The sequence below is a fragment of the Bacillus rossius genome, chromosome 15, assembly GCF_032445375.1.
Source record: "Bacillus rossius redtenbacheri isolate Brsri chromosome 15, Brsri_v3, whole genome shotgun sequence".
Lineage (NCBI taxonomy): Eukaryota > Metazoa > Arthropoda > Insecta > Phasmatodea > Bacillidae > Bacillus > Bacillus rossius.
The window spans coordinates 44,902,216-44,922,368 of NC_086342.1; the positions used below are offsets into that span (position 1 = coordinate 44,902,216).

The following is a 20,153-nucleotide window of genomic DNA, read 5'->3' on the forward strand; positions in this document are numbered from 1 at the left end:
ATGAAAGGTGTGCAGAAAAAATATTTGAGCCCTACCACCTCCAACGGTCGTGGCGCTGCACGCCCTCCAATTCGAAGAAAAAACTTCCGTTCTTAAATTATAAGTTCATAATTACAAAATCCGAAAAAAAAGTCTCGATGTACCATCCTGTACTATCTCTGTGCCAAAGCATTTGGCCCCCGGACCAACGGCACGGAAGTTACGCGACTTAGAGCGCGCCTTCCTCGGTTACAAATCTAGAAAACATGCCCCTCTGTTCACTCTATCTCCTCCCAGGGGTTGAGGGGGAGGGGGTCTTAGGGTGGGGCGCTGCACAGACGAAGGATGAAAGGTGTGCAGAAAAAATATTTGAGCCCTCCACCTCCAACGGTCTGGGCGCTATGCGCCCTCAATGGCGACGAAGCAACTTCCGTTCTGGAAATATGGGATGATATTTTCAAAATCCGAAAAAAAAGTCTCGAGGTACCATCCTGTACTACCTCTGGGCCAAAGCGTTTGGCCCCCGGACCAACGGCACGGAAGTTACGCGACTTAGAGCGCGCCTTTCTATGTGACAAATCTAGAAAACATGCCCCACTGTTCACTTTATCTCCTCCCAGGGATTGAGGGGGAGGGGGACTTAGGGTGGGGCCCTGCACAGACGAAGGATGAAAGGTGTGCAGAAAAAATATTTGAGCCCTACCACCTCCAACGGTCGTGGCGCTGCACGCCCTCAAATTCGAAGAAAAAACTTCCGTTCTTTAATTATGAGATGATATTTTCAAAATCCGAAGAAAAATTCTTGAGGTACCATCCTGTACTACCTCTGTGCCAAAGCGTTTGGCCCCCGGACCAACGGCACGGAAGTTACACGACTTAGAGCGCGCCTTCCTCGGTGACAGATCTAGAAAACATGCCCCTCTGTTCACTCTATTACCACCCATTGGCGAGGGGGAGGGGGTGTTAGGGTGGGGCGCTGCACAGACGAAGGATGAAAGGTGTGCAGAAAAAATGTTTGTGCCCTCCACCTCCAACGGTCTGGGCACTGCGCGCCCTCAAATTTGACGAAAAAACTTCCGTTCTTGAATTATGAGATGATATTTTCAAAATCCCTAGAAAAAGTCTGGAGGTACCATCCTGTACTACCTCTGTGCCAAAGCGTTTGGCCCCCGGACAAACGGCACGGAAGTTACGCGACTTAGAGCGCGCCTTCATCGGTGAAAGATCTAGAAATCATGCCCCTCTGTTTACTCTATTTCCTCCCAGGGGTTGAGGGGGTGGAGGTCTTAGGGTGTGGCGCTGCACAGACGAAGGATAAAAGGTGTGCAGAAAAAATATTTGAGCCCTCCACCTCCAGATGTCTGGGCGCTGCGCGGCTTCAAATTTGACGAAAAAACTTCCGTTTTTGAATTTTGAGATGATATTTTCAAAATCCGAAAAAAAAGTTTCGAGGTACCATCCTTTACTACCTCTGTGCCAAAGCGTTTGGCACCCGGACCAACGGCACGGAAGTTAAACGACTTAGAGCGCACCTCCCTCGGTTGCAGATCTAGAAAACATGCCCCTCTGTTCACTCTATCTCCTCCCAGTGTTTGAGTATGTGGGGGTCTTAGGGTGGGGCGCTGCATAGACGAAGGATGAAAGGTGTGCAGAAAAAATATTTGAGCTCTCCACTTTCAACAGTCTGGGCGCTATGCGCCCTCAACAGGGACGAAAAAACTTCCGTTCTGGAATTATGAGATGATATTTTCAAAATCCGAAAAAAAATCTCGAGGTACTATCCTGTACTACCTCTGTGCCAAAGCATTTGGCCCCCGGACAAACGGCACGGAAGTTACGCTACTTAGAGCGCACCTTCCTCGGTGACAGATCTAGAAAACATGCCCCTCTGTTCATTCTATCTCCTCCCAGGGGTTGAGGGGGAGGGGATCTCAGGGTGGGGCGCTGCACAGACGAAGGATAAAAGTTGTGCAGAAAAAATATTTGAGCCCTCCACCTCCAACGGTCTGGGTGCTGCGCGCTTCCTTTACGTCGACAAAAAACTTCCGTTCTTGAATTATGAGATGATATTTTCAAAATCCGAAAAAAAAGTCTCGAGGTACCATCCTGTACTACTTCTGTGCCAAAGCTTCTGCCCTCCGGACTAATGGCACGGAAATTACGCGACTTAGAGCACGGCACCCTCGGTGACAGATCTAGAAAACATGTCCCTCTGTTCACTCTATCTCCTCCCAGTGGTTGAGGGGGAGGGGGTCTAAGGTTGGGGAGCTGCACAGACGAAGGATGAAAGGTGTGCAGAAAAAGTATTTGAGCCCTCCACCTCCAACGGTCTGGGCGCTGGGCGCCCTCAAATTCGACGAAAAACCTTCCGATCTCTAATTATGAGATGTTATTTTCAAAATGCGAAAAAAAAATTCTTGAGGTACCACCCTGTACTACCTCTATGCCAAAGCGTTTTTGCCCCCGGACCAACGGCACGGAAGTTACGCGACTTAGAGCGCGCTTTCTTCGGTGGCAGATCTAGAAAACATGCCCCTCTGTTCACTCTATCTCCTCCCAGGGGTTGAGGTGGAGGGTGTCTTAGGGTGGGGCGCTGCAAAGACGAAGGATGAAAGGTGTGCAGAAAAAATATTTGAGCCCTCCACCTCCAACGGTCTGGGCGCTGTGCGCCCTCAAATTCGACAAAAAAACTTCCGTTCTTGAATTATGAGATGATATTTTCATAATCCGCAAAAAAAGTCTCGAGGTACCATCCTGTACTACCTCTGTGCCAATGCGTTTGGCCCCCGGACCAACAGCACGGAAGTTACGCAACTTAGAGCGCACCTTCCTCGGTGACAGATCTATAAAACATGCCCCTTTGTTCACTCTATCTCCTTCCAGGGTTAGGGGCGGAAGGGACTTATGTTGGGGCGCTGCACAGACGAAGGATGAAAGGTGTGCAGAAAAAATATTTTAGCCCTCCACCTTAAACAGTCTGTGCGCTGCGCACCCTCAAATTCGTCAAAAAATTCCTTTTTTGAATTAGGATATATTTTCAAAATCCAAAAAAAAAGTCTCGAGGTACCATCCTGTACTACTTCTGTGCCAAAGCTTCTGGCCTCCGGACTAATGGCACGGAAATTACGCGACTTATAGCACGGCACCCTCGGTGACAAATCTAGAAAACATGCCCCTCTGTTCACTCTATCTCCTCCCAGGGGTTGAGGGGGAGGGGGTCTTAGGGTGGGGCGCTGCAAAGACGAAGGATGAAAGGTGTGCAGAAAAAATATTAGAGATCTCCACCTCCAACGGTCTGGGCGCTGCGCGCCCTTAAAGTCGACGAAAAAACTTCAATTCTTGAATTATGAGATGATATTTTCAAAATCCGAAAAAAAGGTCTCGAGGTACCATACTGTACTACCTCTGTGCCAAAGCGTTTGGCCCCCGGACCAACGGCACGGAAGTTACGCGACTTAGAGCGCGCCTTTCTCGATGACAAATCTAGAAAACATGCCCCTCTGTTCACTTTATCTCCTCCCAGGGATTGAGGGGGAGGGGGTCTTAGGGTGGGGCCCTGCACAGACGAAGGATGAAAGGTGTGCAGAAAAAATATTTGAGCCCTACCACCTCCAACGGTCGTGGCGCTGCACGCCCTCAAATTTGAAGAAAAAACTTCCGTTCTTGAATTATGAGATGATATTTTCAAAATCCGAAGAAAAATTCTGGAGATACCATCCTGTACTACCTCTGTGCCAAAGCGTGTGGCCCCCGGACCAACGGCACGGAAGTTACACGACTTAGAGCGCGCCTTCCTCGGTGACAGATCTAGAAAACATGCTCCTCGGTTCACTCTATCTCCTCCCAGGGGTTGGGGAAGAGGAGGTCTTAGGGTGGGGCGCTGCACAGACGCTGGATTAAAGGTGTGCAGATAATATATTTGAGATCTCCACCTCCAACGGTCTGGGCGCTGCGCGCCCTCAAAGTCGACGAAAAAACTTCAATTCTTGAATTATGAGATGATATTTTCAAAATCCGAAAAAAAGGTTTCGAGGTACCATCCTGTACTACCTCTGTGCCAAAGCGTTTGGCCCCTGGACCAACGGCACGGAAGTTATGCGACTTAGAGCGCGCCTTCCTCGGTGACAAATCTAGAAAACATGCCCCTCTGTTCACTTTATCTCCCCCCAGGGATTGAGGGGGAGGGATTCTGAGGGTGGGGCCCTGCACAGACAAAGGATGAAAGGTGTGCAGAAAAAATATTTGAGCCCTCCACCTCCAACGGTCGTGACGCTGCACGCCCTCAAATTTGAAGAAAAAACTTCCGTTCTTGAATTATGAGATGATATTTTCAAAATCCGAAGAAAAAGTCTGGAGGTACCATCCTGTACTACCTCTGTGGCAAAGCGTTTGGCCCCCAGACCAACGGCACGGAAGTTACGCGACTTAGAGCGCGCCTCCCTCGGTGACAGATCTAGAAAACATGCCCCTCTGTTCACTCTATTACCTCCCATTGTCGAGGGGGAGGGTGTGTTAGGGTGGGGCGCTGCACAGACGAAGGATGAAAGGTGTGCAGAAAAAATGTTTGAGCCCTCCACCTCCAACGGTCTGGGCACTGCGCGCCTTCAAATTTGACGAAAAAACTTCCGTTCTTGAATTATGAGATGATATTTTCAAAATCCGAAGAAAAAGTCTGGAGGTACCATCCTGTACTACCTCTGTGCCAAAGCGTTTGGCCCCCGGATCAACGGCACGGAAGTTACGCGACTTAGAGCGCGCCTCCAGCGGTGACAGATCTAGAAAACATGTCCCTCTGTTCACTCTATCTCCTCCCAGTGGTTGAGGGGGAGAGGGTCTAAGGTTGGGGAGCTGCACAGACGAAGGATGAAAGGTGTGCAGAAAAAATATTTGAGCCCTCCACCTCCAACGGTCTGGGTGCTGCGCGCTTCCTTTACGTCGACAAAAAACTTCCGTTCTTGAATTATGAGATGATATATTCAAAATCCGAAAAAAAAGTCTCGAGGTACCATCCTGTACTACTTCTGTGCCAAAGCTTCTGGCCTCCGGACTAATGGCACGGAAATTACGCGACTTAGAGCACGGCACCCTCGCTGACAGATCTAGAAAACATGTACCTCTGTTCACTCTATCTCCTCCCAGTGGTTGAGGGGGAGAGGGTCTAAGGTTGGGGAGCTGCACAGACGAAGGATGAAAGGTGTGCAGAAAAAGTATTTGAGCCCTCCACCTCCAACGGTCTGGGCGCTGGGCGCCCTCAAATTCGACGAAAAACCTTCCGATCTCTAATTATGAGATGATATTTTCAAAATGCGAAAAAAAAATTCTTGAGATACCACCCTGTACTACCTCTATGCCAAAGCGTTTGGCCCCCGGACCAACGGCACGGAAGTTACGCGACTTAGAGCGCGCTTTCTTCGGTGGCAGATCTAGAAAACATGCCCCTCTGTTCACTCTATCTCCTCCCAGGGGTTGAGGTGGAGGGTGTCTTAGGGTGGGGCGCTGCACAGACGAAGGATGAAAGGTGTGCAGAAAAAATATTTGAGCCCTCCACCTCCAACGGTCTGGGCGCTGTGCGCCCTCAAATTCTACAAAAAAACTTCCGTTCTTGAATTATGAGATGATATTTTCATAATCCGCAAAAAAAGTCTCAAGGTACCATTCTGTACTACCTCTGTGCCAATGCGTTTGGCCATTGGACCAACGGCAGGGTGTTACGCAACTTAGAGCGCACCTTCCTCGGTTACAGATCTAGAAAACATGCCCCTCTGTTCACTCTATCTCCTCCCAGGGGTTGAGGAGAAGGGGGTCTTAGGGTGGGGCGCTGCACAGACAAAGGATCAAAGGTGTGCAGATAAAATATTTGAGCCCTCCACTTCCAACGGTCTGGGCGTTGCGCGCCCTCAAAGTCGACGTAAAAACTTCCGTTCTTGAATTATGAAATAATAATATTTTCAAAATCCGGAAAAAAAAGTCTCGAAAAACCATCCTGTACTACCTCTGTGCCAAAGCTTTTAACCCCTTTGGACAAACGGCACGGAAGTTACGCGACTTAGAGCGCGCCTTCATCGGTGACAGATCTAGAAATCATGCCCGTCTGTTCACTCTATTTCCTCCCAGGGGTTGAGGGGGAGGGGGTCTTAGGGTGGGGCGCTGCACAGACGAAGGATGAAAGGTGTGCAGAAAAAATATTTGAGCCCTCCACCTCCAACGGTCTGGGCGCTATGCGCCCTCAATGGCGACGAAAAAACTTCTGTTCTGGAAATATGAGATGATATTTTCAAAATCCGAAAAAAAAGTCTCGAGGTACCATCCTGTACTACCTCTGGGCCAAAGCATTTGGCCCCCGGACCAACGGCACGGAAGTTACACGACGTAGAGCGCGCCTTCCTCGGTGACAGATCTAGAAAACATGCTCCTCGTTTCACTTTATCTCCTCCCAGGGGTTGGGGAAGAGGGGGTCTTAGGGTGGGGCGCTGCACAGACGAAGGATGAAAGGTGTGCAGAAAAAATATTTGAGATCTCCACCTCCAACGGTCGTGGCGCTGCACGTCCTCAAATTCGAAGAAAAAACTTCCGTTCTTGAATTATGAGATGATATTTTCAAAATCCGAAAAAAAATTCTGGAGGTACCATCCTGTACTACCTCTGTGCCAAAGCGTTTGGCCCCCGGACCAACGGCACGGAAGTTACACGACTTAGAGCGTGCCTTCCTCGGTGACAGATCTAGAAAACATGCTCCTCGGTTCACTCTATCTCCTCCCAGGGGTTGGGGAAGAGGAGGTCTTAGGGTGGGGCGCTGCACAGACGAAGGATTAAAGGTGTGCAGAAAAAATATTTGAGATCTCCACCTCCAACGGTCTGGGCGCTGCGCGCCCTCAATGTCGACGAAAAAACTTCAATTCTTGAATTATGAGATGATATTTTCAAAATCCGAAAAAAAGGTTTCGAGGTACCATCCTGTACTACCTCTGTGCCAAAGCGTTTGGCCCCCGGACCAACGGCACGGAAGTTACGCGACTTAGAGCGCGCCTTCCTCGGTAACAAATCTAGAAAACATGCCCCTCTGTTCACTTTATCTCCCCCCAGGGATTGAGGGGGAGGGATTCTTAGGGTGGGGCCCTGCACAGACAAAGGATGAAAGGTGTGCAGAAAAAATATTTGAGCCCTCCACCTCCAACGGTCGTGACGCTGCACGCCCTCAAATTTGAAGAAAAAACTTCCGTTCTTAAATTATGAGATGATATTTTCAAAATCCGAAGAAAAAGTCTGGAGGTACCATCCTGTACTACCTCTGTGGCAAAGCGTTTGGCCCCCAGACCAACGGCACGGAAGTTACGCGACTTAGAGCGCGCCTCCCTCGTTGACAGATCTAGAAAACATGCCCCTCTGTTCACTCTATTACCTCCCATTGGCGAGGGGGAGGGGGTGTTAGGGTGGGGCGCTGCACAGACGAAGGATTAAAGGTGTGCAGAAAAAATGTTTGAGCCCTTCACCTCCAACGGTCTGGGCACTGCGCGCCTTTAAATTTGACGTAAAAACTTCCGTTCTTGAATTATGAGATGATATTTTCAAAATCCGAAGAAAAAGTCTGGAGGTACCATCCTGTACTACCTCTGTGCCAAAGCGTTTGGCCCCCGGATCAACGGCACGGAAGTTACGCGACTTAGAGCGCGCCTCCCTCGGTGACAGATCTAGAAAACATGCCCCTCTGTTCACTCTATCTCCTCCCAGTGGTTGTGGGGGAGGTGGACTTAGGGTGGGGCGCTGCACAGACGAAGGATGAAAGGTGTGCAGAAAAAAAGGTTTGAGCCCTCCACCTACAACGGTCGTGGCGCTGCACGCCCTCAAATTCGACGAAAAAACTTCCATTCTTGAATTATGAGATGATATTTTCAAAATCCGAAGAAAAAGTCTGGAGGTACCATCCTGTACTACCTCTGTGCCAAAGCGTTGGGCCCCCGGACCAACGGCACGGACGTTACGCGACTTAGAGCGCTCCTCCCTCGGTGACAGATCTAGAAAACATGCCCCTCTGTTCACTCTATCTCCTCCCAGTGGTTGTGGGGGAGGGGGTCTTAGGGTGGGGAGCTGCACAGACGAAGGATGAAAGTTGTGCAGAAAAATATTTGAGCCCTCCACCTCCAATGGTCTGGGCGCTGCGCGCCCTCAATGTCGACGAAAAAACTTCCTTTTTTGAATTATGAGATGATATTTTCAAAAACCTGAAGAAAACGTCTGGAGGTACCATCCTGTACTACCTCTGTGCCAAAGCGTTTGGCCCCCGGACCAACGGCACGGAAGTTACGTGACTTAGAGCGCGCCTCCCTCGGTGACAGATCTAGAAAACATGCCCCTCTTTTCACTCTATTACCTCCTATTGGCGAGGGGGAGGGGGTGTTAGGGTGGGGCGCTGCACAGACGAAGGATGAAAGGTATGCAGAAAAAATGTTTGAGCCCTCCACCTCCAACGGTCTGGGCACTGCGCGCCCTCAAATTTGACGAAAAAACTTCCGTTCTTGAATTATGAGATGATATTTTTAAAATCCGAAGAAAAATTCTGGAGGTTCCATCCTGTACTACCTCTATGCCAAAGCGTTTGGCCCCCGGACCAACGGCACAGATGTTACGCGACTTAGAGCGCGCCTTCCTCGGTGACATATCTAGAAAACATGCCCCTCTGTTCACTCTATCTCCTCCCAGTGGTTGTGGGGGAGGGGGTCATAGGGTGGGGCGCTGCACAGACGAAGGATGAAAAGTGTGCAGAAAAAATGTTTGAGCCCTCCACCTCCAACGGTCGTGGCGCTGCACGCCCTCAAATTCGACGAAAAAACTTCCGTTCTTGAATTATGAGATGATATTTTCAAAATCCGAAGAAAAATTCTGGAGGTACCATCCTGTACTACCTCTGTGCCAAAGCGTTTGGGCTTCGGACCAACGGCACGGAAGTTACGCGACTTAGAGCGCGCCTCCCTCGGTGACAGATCTAGAAAACATGCCCCTCTGTTCACTCTATCTCCTCCCAGTGGTTGTGGGGGAGGGGGTCTTAGGGTGGGGCGCTGCACAGACGAAGGATGAAAAGTGTGCAGAAAAAATGTTTGAGCCCTCCACCTCCAACAGTCGTGGCGCTGCACGCCCTCAAATTCGACGAAAAAACTTCCGTTCTTGAATTATGAGATGATATTTTCAAAATCCGAAGAAAAATTCTGGAGGTACCATCCTGTACTACCTCTGTGCCAAAGCGTTTGGGCTTCGGACCAACGGCACGGAAGTTACGCGACTTAGAGCGCGCCTCCCTCGGTGACAGATCTAGAAAACATGCCCCTCTATTCACTCTATTACCTCCCATTGGCGAGGGGGAGGGGGTGTTAGGGTGGGGCGCTGCACAGACGAAGGATGAAAGGTGTGCAGAAAAAATGTTTGAGCCATCCACCTCCAACGGTCTGGGCACTGCGCGCCCTCAAATTTGACGAAAAAACTTCCGTTCTTGAATTAAGAGATGATATTTTCAAAATCTGAAGAAAAAGTCTGGAGGTACCATCCTGTACTACCTCTGTGCCAAAGCGTTTGGCCCCCTGGACAAACAGCACGGAAGTTACGCGACTTAGAGCGCGCCTTCATCTGTGACAGATCTAGAAATCATGCCCCTCTGTTCACTCTATTTCCTCCCAGGGGTTAAGTGGGTGGGGGTCTTAGGGTGTGGCACTGCACAGAGGAAGGATAAAAGGTGTGCAGAAAAAATATTTGAGCCCTCCACCTCCAAATGTCTGGGCGCTGCGCGCCCTTTAAAGTCGACGAAAAAACTTCCGTTCTTAAATTATAAGATGATAATTACAAAATCCGAAAAAAAAGTCTCGATATACCATCCTGTACTATCTCTGTGCCAAAGCATTTGGCCCCCGGGCCAACGGCACGGAAGTTACGCGACTTAGAGCGCGCCTTTCTCGGTGACAAATCTAGAAAACATGCCCCTCTGTTCACTCTATCTCCTCCCAGGGTTTGAGGGGGAGGGGGTCTTAGGGTGGGGCGCTGCACAGACGAAGGATGAAAGGTGTGTAGAAAAAATTTTGAGCCCTCCACCTCCAACGGTCTGGGCGCTATGCGCCCTCAATTGCGACGAAAAAACTTCCGTTCTGGAATTATGAGATGATATTTTCAAAATCCGAAAAAAAAAGTCTCGAGGTACCATCCTGTACTACCTCTGTGCCAAAGCATTTGGCCCCCGGACCAACGGCACGGAAGTTACACGACTTAGAGCGCGCCTTCCTCGGTGACAGATCTAGAAAACATGCTCCTCGGTTCACTCTATCTCCTCCCAGGGGTTGGGGAAGAGGGGGTCTTAGGGTGGGGCGCTGCACAGATGAAGGATGAAAGGTGTGCAGAAAAAATATTTGAGATCTCCACCTTCAACGGTCTGGGCGCTGCGCGCCCTCAAAGTCGACGAAAAAACTTCAATTCTTGAATTATGTGATGATATTTTCAAAATCCGAAAAAAAGTGTCGAGGTACCATCCTGTACTACCTCTGTGCCAAAGCGTTTGGCCCCCGGACCAACGGCACGGAAGTTACGCGACTTAGAGCGCGCCTTCCTCGGTGACAGATCTAGAAAACATGCCCCTCTGTTCACTCTATTACCTCCCATTGGCGAGGGGGAGGGGGTGTTAGGGTGGGGCGCTGCACAGACGAAGGATGAAAGGTGTGCAGAAAAAATGTTTGAGCCCTCCACCTCCAACGGTCGTGGCGCTGCACGCCCTCAAATTCGACGAAAAAACTTCCGTTCTTGAATTATGAGATGATATTTTCAAAATCCGAAGAAAAAGTCTGGAGGTACCATCCTGTACTACCTCTGTGCCAAAGCGTTGGGCCCCCGGACCAACGGCACGGAAGTTACGCGACTTAGAGCGCGCCTCCCTCGGTGACAGATCTAGAAAACATGCCCCTCTGTTCACTCTATCTCCTTCCAGTGGTTGTGTGGGAGGGGGTCTTAGGGTTAGGTGCTGCACAGACGAAGGATGAATGGTGTGCAGAAAAATATTTGAGCCCTCCACCTCCAACGGTCTGGGCGCTGCGCGCCCTCAATGTCGACGAAAAAACTTCCTTTCTTGAATTATGAGATGATATTTTCAAAATCCGAAGAAAAAGTCTGGAGGTACCATCCTGTACTACTTCTGTGCCAAAGCGTTTGGCCCCCGGACCAACGGCACGGAAGTTACGCGACTTAGAGTGCGCCTCCCTCGGTGACAGATCTAGAAAACATGCCCCTCTGTTCACTCTATTACCTCCCATTGGCGAGGGGGAGGGGGTGTTAGGGTGGGGCGCTGCACTGACGAAGGATGAAAGGTGTGCAGAAAAAATGTTTGAGCCCTCCACCTCCAACGGTCTGGGCACTGCGCGCCCTCAAATTTGACGAAAAAACTTCCGTTCTTGAATTATGAGATGATATTTTCAAAATCCGAAGAAAAAGTCTGGAGGTAATATCCTGTACTACCTCTGTGCCAAAGCGTTGGGCCCCCGGACCAACGGCACGGAAGTTACGCGACTTAGAGCGCGCCTTCCTCGGTGACAGATCTAGAAAACATGCCCCTCTGTTCACTCTATCTCCTCCCAGTGGTTGTGGGGGAGGGGGTCTTAGGGTGGGGCGCTGCACAGACGAAGGATGAAAGGTGTGCAGAAAAAATGTTTGAGCCCTCCACCTCCAACGGTCTGGGCGCTGCGCGCCCTCAAAGTTGACGAAAAAACTTCCGTTCTTGAATTATGAGATGAAAAAACCTCTTTACGATTCACTGTCTTCCAGTCTGATCGACAATGCACCATTATCGCATTTACTTTTATACATTTATAACATCCGATTCTTATTAAAAAAAATTGGTTGTCTGTAAAGTTGGTTTACGGACGATAGTTTAACGTGACTACGTCATAACAAAACATTGATGAAATGATTGCATACTTTTATGAATAAAATTGAATCATTTTAATTGAATTATCACTATTATGTATGGATAAATAAAATGAGTGAAATGAAATCTACAATTTTATTGATAAATTTACTTTTATTTGCACTCATTAATTCAAATATGTTTATTACTTTAACTAAGAGATTATTTTAAATATAACTTTTATACATGTTTGCTATTTAACTTCTTCCAATCTGTGTGACGATGATAGGAAAAGTAGGAAACGAATGGGTGTGTTTTAAGGATGACGTGAAGGAAAATGGCTTACCCAACACCAAGATGCAGTCAAAAATAATATATTTGCGCCACGGACTCTGCAGCAATGCTAGGAGTAATGGGTTAGCAAAGAGCAATGAAAATGTTACATTGAAATGCATGAAAACAGAGTTACGCCACGGACTCGGTCGCAATGCTAGGAGGTTCAGGTTAGCAAAGAGCGATATAAAATAATTTACCTTTATTGGCGAAATTGTTGTTGTAATAAGCAATGAAAACCAGAGATTAAAATACGTCGAGAATATTTTTGTTTTTATGTCTTCCAGTGCTCAAAATGATATGCAATTGTGGCCCCGGCCACGAAATATTATTTATAATTCATTAATAATAACGCCCCTCGCGATAAAGAAAGGAAAATATGTATTAAGGAGTGCCTGGTTCCCGCGATAGCGGATTGTTATCGCGATTCATTCGGTTCGCGTCCGTCACCGTAGATCACAGCACGGTAGGGGAATAATATTATTTCGTTTATATAACACGATTTTATAACAAATACGCATCCCAAATACACCAAACTTATTTATAATATGTGACAATATTTTTTAAAACATTGTGCAAAAGATCCCGTGTGTAATTTGAATTATTATGTGTAACTGTAAAACACCATTGTTCGTAAAAACGTATTTGATTATTCAACATTTATATCGAGTGGAAGAGAGATGCCACGCATGCGTACAATGAGCATAACAGGACACATCCGTAGTGGGACAATGTGCGTTACGGGACACTTTTTCGTGCGTGCAGCCGGCGTTCATAGATTTATTAGACGTTGTCACGTCAAAAAATGTGCCTGTTATTTTCATTAACAACTGCCTATTTTGTGTGACAAAAGTTTGATTCTTTGGTGAAAAATTTCTACATCAGCGTTAAAAAAATGATAGTTTAAAGTAAAATTTGTGAGGAATACGAAAAAGTATTCAGAGAACTTGTCAACTATACAAAATAATAAATATATAAATACTCTTACTTTACACAACTTAAATATAAAAATGAGCGCGTGTAACTCAGTACATGTGATATAGCCTAAGTGAAACCTCTTTGGCAATTCAAACCTCGGCTTGTAAGTATGTCGTAAGGGGTAAAACGGCAGAGAGAGAGAGAGAGAGAGAGAGAGAGAGAGAGAGAGAGAGAGAAACAATTTTCTAAAAATAATTCTCGAATTAACAAAATTATTTCTCACTTCAAAATAAGCTCAAACCCCGCTGTGTCGCCCTCTGCCCTAACACTCCCCTACTAGATGCCAGCAAGTCAGGCGCAGGCGGGTCGCTATCCCTGCAGCATGGCGGGGTTCAACCTGAGTCGCACTAAGCCACGTGGAGCCCGCTGTCGCGACAGTACATTACTACTAGTTGCTGAGGTTAGGGCCTCGCGATGGAGGACTGGATAATTTCTCTGATCGACTTGGGCCTACCTGAGGCTATGTCCACTCCTGAGTGCAGGCTCGATGCACCAGCTCGCGGGGAAAAAAGCGTTAAAATTTTTTAAAAGCTACCGGATTAAACATGTTTTATTGTTTATTTTAATGTTTAATTATAATGTTATATTCACAGGCCTACTATATAATTCCCTTCTTAATTTAGTTTAGGCTGGCTGGCAGCCTGGCGGGAAACGACAAAAGTCGCCCCCGAAACAACCAGTGCCACCCAATGTGATGCGGACAGCAATGTCCAAGTTCCCGCCCATTGCTTAGTAGTTTATTTCTACTCTGTCCAACTGTTCTTCCAGAACCATCCTTCTGTTTCCCGTAACCAACCTGGTTGTTATTAATGCATTAAATTTTTGCATCCCGCATGTAAGTGCCCAGGGTTTTCCATGTGTCCATGCAGGTTTTACCCGGGCCCAACTTATCTAGTCTTAGTCTAGTATAGTCTGTGAGGGGAGATAGTCATGGCGCCAATCGCTTCCATGGCTGGCGAATCCCCTCCTAGCACATGATGCATGCTACCTCAACAACCTGCATGATTAGAGCGTATGGGCTTCGGCCTGAGACGCACTTAGTCTCCCTCCCTAACCCGGAACCCTCCCAAAAACACTCATAGCTTTAAGTTAGGTTAGGAAATAAAAAATGTTTCACAACAATGTTTCACGAAAAAATTGCATTAAAATTCGGCCTTGAAATTTTTCTCCCACCACACCCAAAACTGTTTCACTTCAAAAAATGTGCCTTACAAAAAATTGTACGATGTGTCAAATGTCCACCAAAGACTCTTTCCTTCATCTAAGTCTGCCCTAACAGGATGCAGTGAGGAAATTCTACCACCTCATAGTTCTTACCGGCTAGTAAGAAATAAAACTGAAAACATAAATTCACAGTGAACAAGCCAAAATTTAAATGATGTGCAGATTGACCCAACGATAAAACTAAACCTGTATTCTGTACTAAGAATCCTCCTCGCATAATATTTGGCCGTGAGAAATGACATAAACAGTTTGCCAGAAAAGATAATATGAAAACGCACTTGAAGACATGCAGAGGTCGTGCTGTACGGCAGAAAGTAAAGGTTTCGCTGCAACAACGATGCATCGATGTGCATAAGAGTGCACCGGGAATTGGCACAACTGCAGTAACAACGTCATCTGGTTTGGGTCTGAAAGGTTCGCCTTCATCGAACTGCTACTGAGATATGTCGTTCGCATTTTCCCATGATGCACGAAGACATGAGAGAAGTAAATGTACGAAGAATCCTTCTCGTATGAAGTTTAGATCTGATGAGTGTCATGTGTGGTTTACTCGTATTGACAGTTTGAGAAAACACGCGAAAAACTGCAAAGGAGAAATCCACGTGCCTACTGTGAAACTACCTGCAGACATTTCGACTCATTGGTTTAGGTTGGAGACTCGTAAACGTACACGCACACAAGCAGATGGGCCGTAACCGATTGCGATAACTTCTGGACATGACACTAAACACAAGTCTGTGCTTGGTGCATTACAGATAACTGATAGTGGATTCCATTTAGCGCAATCTACATTTAGTGAAATCTTGAAAGACTACTACTGTCTAAATACGTTTAGCGCGTCGAAAGTCATTTGTACTTTTCTTGATTATATCTCAGATTACTGATGAGGTAGAAACGTACGGACCTTTTAAATATAACTAGTGTCTGGACTGCATGTATGGTAAAGCGTATCCATTCGAGAGCCAAGTGAAGAAGTAGGCATTCAAGACAGTGAATACTCCCATTTACAATTCCGACTATGTGAAGGAATCAGTTAACACAGTATCGGCAAACTCTGTCGGGAAGAAAAAGACTACGTAGGTAAAGTATTTGGCTAGTATTTGTCTTCAGTAAACCGATTGGAGGCAAGTATTAGTCAGTTCAAGCCGATGCAGAACTAACTGTTTATTAGATTGCTAACTTTGCAAGTGTTTCTGTAGTAGTGGAGGTATAATTAAATATTTTTGACGTGACAACGTCTAATAAATCGATGAATGCCGGCTGCACGCACGAAAAAGTGTCCCGTTACGCACATTGTCCCGTTACGCTCATTGTACGCTTGCACCGCATCTATCTCTCTTCCACTTGATTGAAACAACCATCTATTTGACTTTTTCGAGGCACATTAAACTTGAAACACTCCCATTCGTTTCCTACTTTTCCTATCATCGTCCTATCCTTAACAGAATAACACAGATTGGAAGAAGTTAAATAGCAAACATGTATAAAAATTATAGTTAAAATAATCTGTTCGTTAAAGTAATAAACATATTTGAATTAATGAGTGCAAATAAAAGTAAATGTATCAATTAAATTGTAGATTTAATTTCACTCCTTCTTTGTATCCATACAAAATAGTGATAATTCAATAAAAATGAATCAATTTTATTCAAAAAAGTATGCAATCATTTCATCAATGTTTTTTTATGACGTTGTCACGTTAAACTATCGTCCGTAAACCGACTTTACAGACAACCAATTTTTGTTGTAATTCTGTTGTTTTATTTCTTGAACCTGTCACTTTAATAGTAAATTGAAGTGATATTGAAATAAATTTTTATTTTTTATCATTGAACAAGGATTTGAAGCAAGGACAGTAATCCATTGAATTAAGTAGTAAATTAATTAGTAAATATTTAATGAATTTTGGGATTTTTTTCCGTATTTCTAGCCAAATAATTAGAGAATTTCAAGATGACGGTCAATATGTCATCATAAGCTTACTGGAAACTGGTAGACTAGGAACCTAAGTTGCTTTAAGGATTTTTTGTCATATATTATTGAATTAATTATTTATTACCTAAAATTACCTTTTTTTGGATTATGGATCAAACCATTGACAGGAACTGAACTAATAAATCAGTATATTGATTGCAGATTTTTTTAAATATGAAATTTCCTGATTTTATAGTCAAATAATTACGAATTTCCGAAATGGCGCTAAAATGTCAATATGGCAGGTGCCCTGGCAATAAATAATTACTATATACTAGCGGGTAAAAATTAAACTAACATGGCGGTAGCGCACTCTCTCATACAAAAACAATATTTCGGATCCAAGATGGCAGACTCCAGCAACAGTTACAAGATGGTGAACATGACGTCATACTAGCTGGGGATATATATTCCTTGGCATTTGTGGTGGGAGATCAGTCTTCTGGTAGTTTCCATGGAGAGAGGATTCATCGCAATTTTAGACCTCACCTAGTTCGAACCGAGGACTCCAAGTGCTTTTTATAAATAAAAATTTATTAATTAATAAATTTTTATATGTTTCCAAGATTGTCTGATAATAATCACGGATTTTCAAGAGGGTGACCCAAATGATAATTGAAAAAGGTTGGTATGTCACAATTTTAAACGACGGCCATGACATTTTAATGGTTGAGGTCATGAACTCGGCGGCTTGGGGCGTCTTGCCCATGAGGAATTTAAGCCGCTTTGGGGAATTTTCAAGCCGCTGAATTTTTTGGAGGACTAAACCGTGAAATTTTCCCTCAAAACGGGAATTTTTCCACCGAAGTAGGGATTTTTTTTTTTTAATTATTTAGAATATTTTAACAGATTATTTCATAGGAAATTAGAAATTTGGATGAATTTTTGGCAAATTTGGGACAATTTTTGGCAAATTTTGAATGTCAAGGTCAAAGGTCGATGTCGTCCAAGATGGCCGCCGTGATCCCACAATCCAAGATGGCGGACACAGACACCGACACCGGTAGCCGAACATACATTTATATACTACCTGTTTACTGCTTCACCCAGACATCTGTTTATGAAACTGTAACCAGGTTTTTATTGCAGCCATTCTTGCTATAATGACTGCTTTATTGGCGACCATGTGTTTGTTAGTCTATATACATTTTTACTTATTTACTGCTGAAAAACTTAAATTCCTTTTCGGCATTACTTACACAGTAAAGTAAGTAGGCTACAACAAAAATGGGATATGGCTGTGTCATTGACACGTCCATGTGTTGTACGTGAATACGTGTACGTAACAGGTAATATTTTCTATACAAAATATAAAATGCGCTATTATATGTATGTTATAATCATGTTTGAACACTAAGAAGTCGCGTATAGGCCGACATTATATATTAGATATTGATTATACATTTTAATATTTTAAAACCATATATATTCACTATAACTATTTTACACTAATGTTTTATACATTAAATCGATAGATTTTGACGAGAGCTGACGATTGAAACCAACGAACGTCGTAGGTTCTCCGAGTCAAAACTTATACTAAATGGAAATCTCGAAACGCAGAAAAATGACCACAAAATGGCGGCGCTTCCCACTCCACCACGCGCGATGCGTCACAGTCCTCACTTATCGTAACGAATTCTTTGATCCTTTAGCTATCCAGTGGTGCAATTAAATTTCGGATGGAGATGATAGATATGTAGCTGAAACACCGAACTGTATCCCCCGATTTTGTTATCATTCGTTAATTTTTAATTGCCTCCCAGTATGGAAGCAATTTTAAAGAGGTATATGGCTGGGCGTGTTCGTGTTGAGGTTATGTTGGACGCGACGCCATAGAGGAGGAAGTGTTGACGTCACGGCTACGGCCGACATCCAGCGACGTCGCTCGCCGTTTTCACGCAGCGGGAAAAGAGCCCATTATTAACCACTTAACGGATCAGGCACGTTCCCTCGTGCAATGTCTTCCAAACAGCGTTCGACTTCGTCACGCCCGACCAGATAACCAGGGAGGATCGGCGTTTCGAAATATAATTCTTACAATCTTTGTTTTTCCCATGTCCTCACGTTTGTCTTAGCTTGTCATTCGCGACGGCAAAAACCAATACAGATAACACTTCGAAGCTTTCAGCTTTTTTGATTTGGGATATGCATGCACTGAAAAAAAATATTTATTGCAAAATATCGGTAAGCTACGAATTTGGCCATTAGACCTTATAAACTAAAACAAAACAAAAATTCAGTTTATTCTGTGATTGACATATTACGACGTTTACTAAGTTTATACTTGGCCCTAAAAAATTAATTGATTATTAATAGAAAAAGTGAAATATTTTATTGTCAAATGAAATCATTTCAATATGCATGGAATAATACCTAGTGAGTAGTATATAATAGTACCTCCTGAGACAGTCTTCAGGCTGAGGTGCCGAGGTACCGACCACCATCTTGGATGAACTTGACCTTTGACCTTGACCTTCAAAATTTGCCAAAAATGATCCAAAATTTTGCCAAAAAAATTACCAAAAGCACCAAAATTACCAGTTTTAGGAGAAAAAAAAATTCCTTCAAAAAACCACGAAAATTTTGAAAATAAATTTTTCTCTATTTCAAGGAAAAAATTCCCGTTTTTAATAAAAAAAAATCTCGTTTTAGTCCTCAAAAATGCCAACGGATTGATTTTCACCAAAACCTAAGCTTAACTAGTTGTTCACTGAAGTATTGTTACGAAGATGCTAGAGGCGAGGCGACGAGGCAGGCCGGTCTGCCCAACTGCCGGAGAGACAGCGCCCCGTCCCACTGCGGTAGTCCTGTGTCTAGAGTGACCACTTGGTGAACTATAGCGAGCGACGAGGGGTGGATTTCGTGTGCGGAGACTGGTGCATCGGGACAGTGTTGTGTGAGTGGTGCGAGGCAGTGTGCTGGCACAGAGGTGCGAGGTAAGAGACCAGCAGTAGAGGGAGCAACTGTCGAGCAGAGCTCCAGTAGGGAGAGTAAACTGTGGACTGAATGAAAGAGTGAATAATTTTTGGACATATAATTAAATTTGTATAACTTATAAAATAATCTAAATATTACATAGTAAATAAAAATATATTCCATTAATTGGGCTATACTTTCGGACTTGTTTACCCCACTCGCAACAGTAATTTATCTGTCATGTTTGAACTAAACAATCAAACAATTTTATTTGTTATTAATTACGTTTGGTTTCTTTTCCAAACCAGGTGGAGAGATTATGCATCCCAACAACAATGTGGCAAGCAGTCGTATTAAAAGAAGCGTCAATGTTGAAAAAGGTAAGCAAATTTACATTCGTGACAATATTTTGTTTAATTTGCATTGAAAACAGGTTACTTGTAAAAGTTTTATATGTTTTCCTTAATGGACAGAAAATGAGGCTAGTGTGGTTTTATCAAAGTTTATTTATCTGTTTCCCTGAAACGGGAAATATAAATTGACAAACGTTGTCTACATTTAAAATCAACAGAGTTGACCTACAAAGATTGGCTAAAAATTCATTACTAAAAAGTAGGTAGAAAAATAATTTTGAGTTATGGTTTAAAATTCTTTAGAAGGCTGATAATTCCTTTGAAATGGCAGCTGAATATCTGGTTTATAGTTAATCATGCAAAAAGTATTTGAAAACAAACCAAAAAAAAAACACCAATTATTAGCGTCTGGATGATGATCAATTAAAAAATGGTTGTGCAAACACCGAAAAACATATAGCTGACGTAAAATAATTACAATGAAAACTGTTATTATTTTTGTGCCAACAAAATATTTATGGGAA

The 20,153-nt window shown here is 44.6% G+C and overlaps 1 protein-coding gene across 1 annotated transcript in view; it reads left to right on the forward strand.

The window, feature by feature from the left end:
* The window catches only part of LOC134539556 (membrane-bound alkaline phosphatase-like), a 96,381-nt gene that overhangs the window by 56,940 nt on the left and 19,288 nt on the right, over window positions 1-20,153 (forward strand). Inside the window, exon 2 of the mRNA XM_063381694.1 lies at window positions 19,585-19,656. Within this exon, the coding sequence (XP_063237764.1) occupies window positions 19,585-19,656 (72 nt within the window). The remainder of the gene's footprint in view (window positions 1-19,584; window positions 19,657-20,153) is intronic.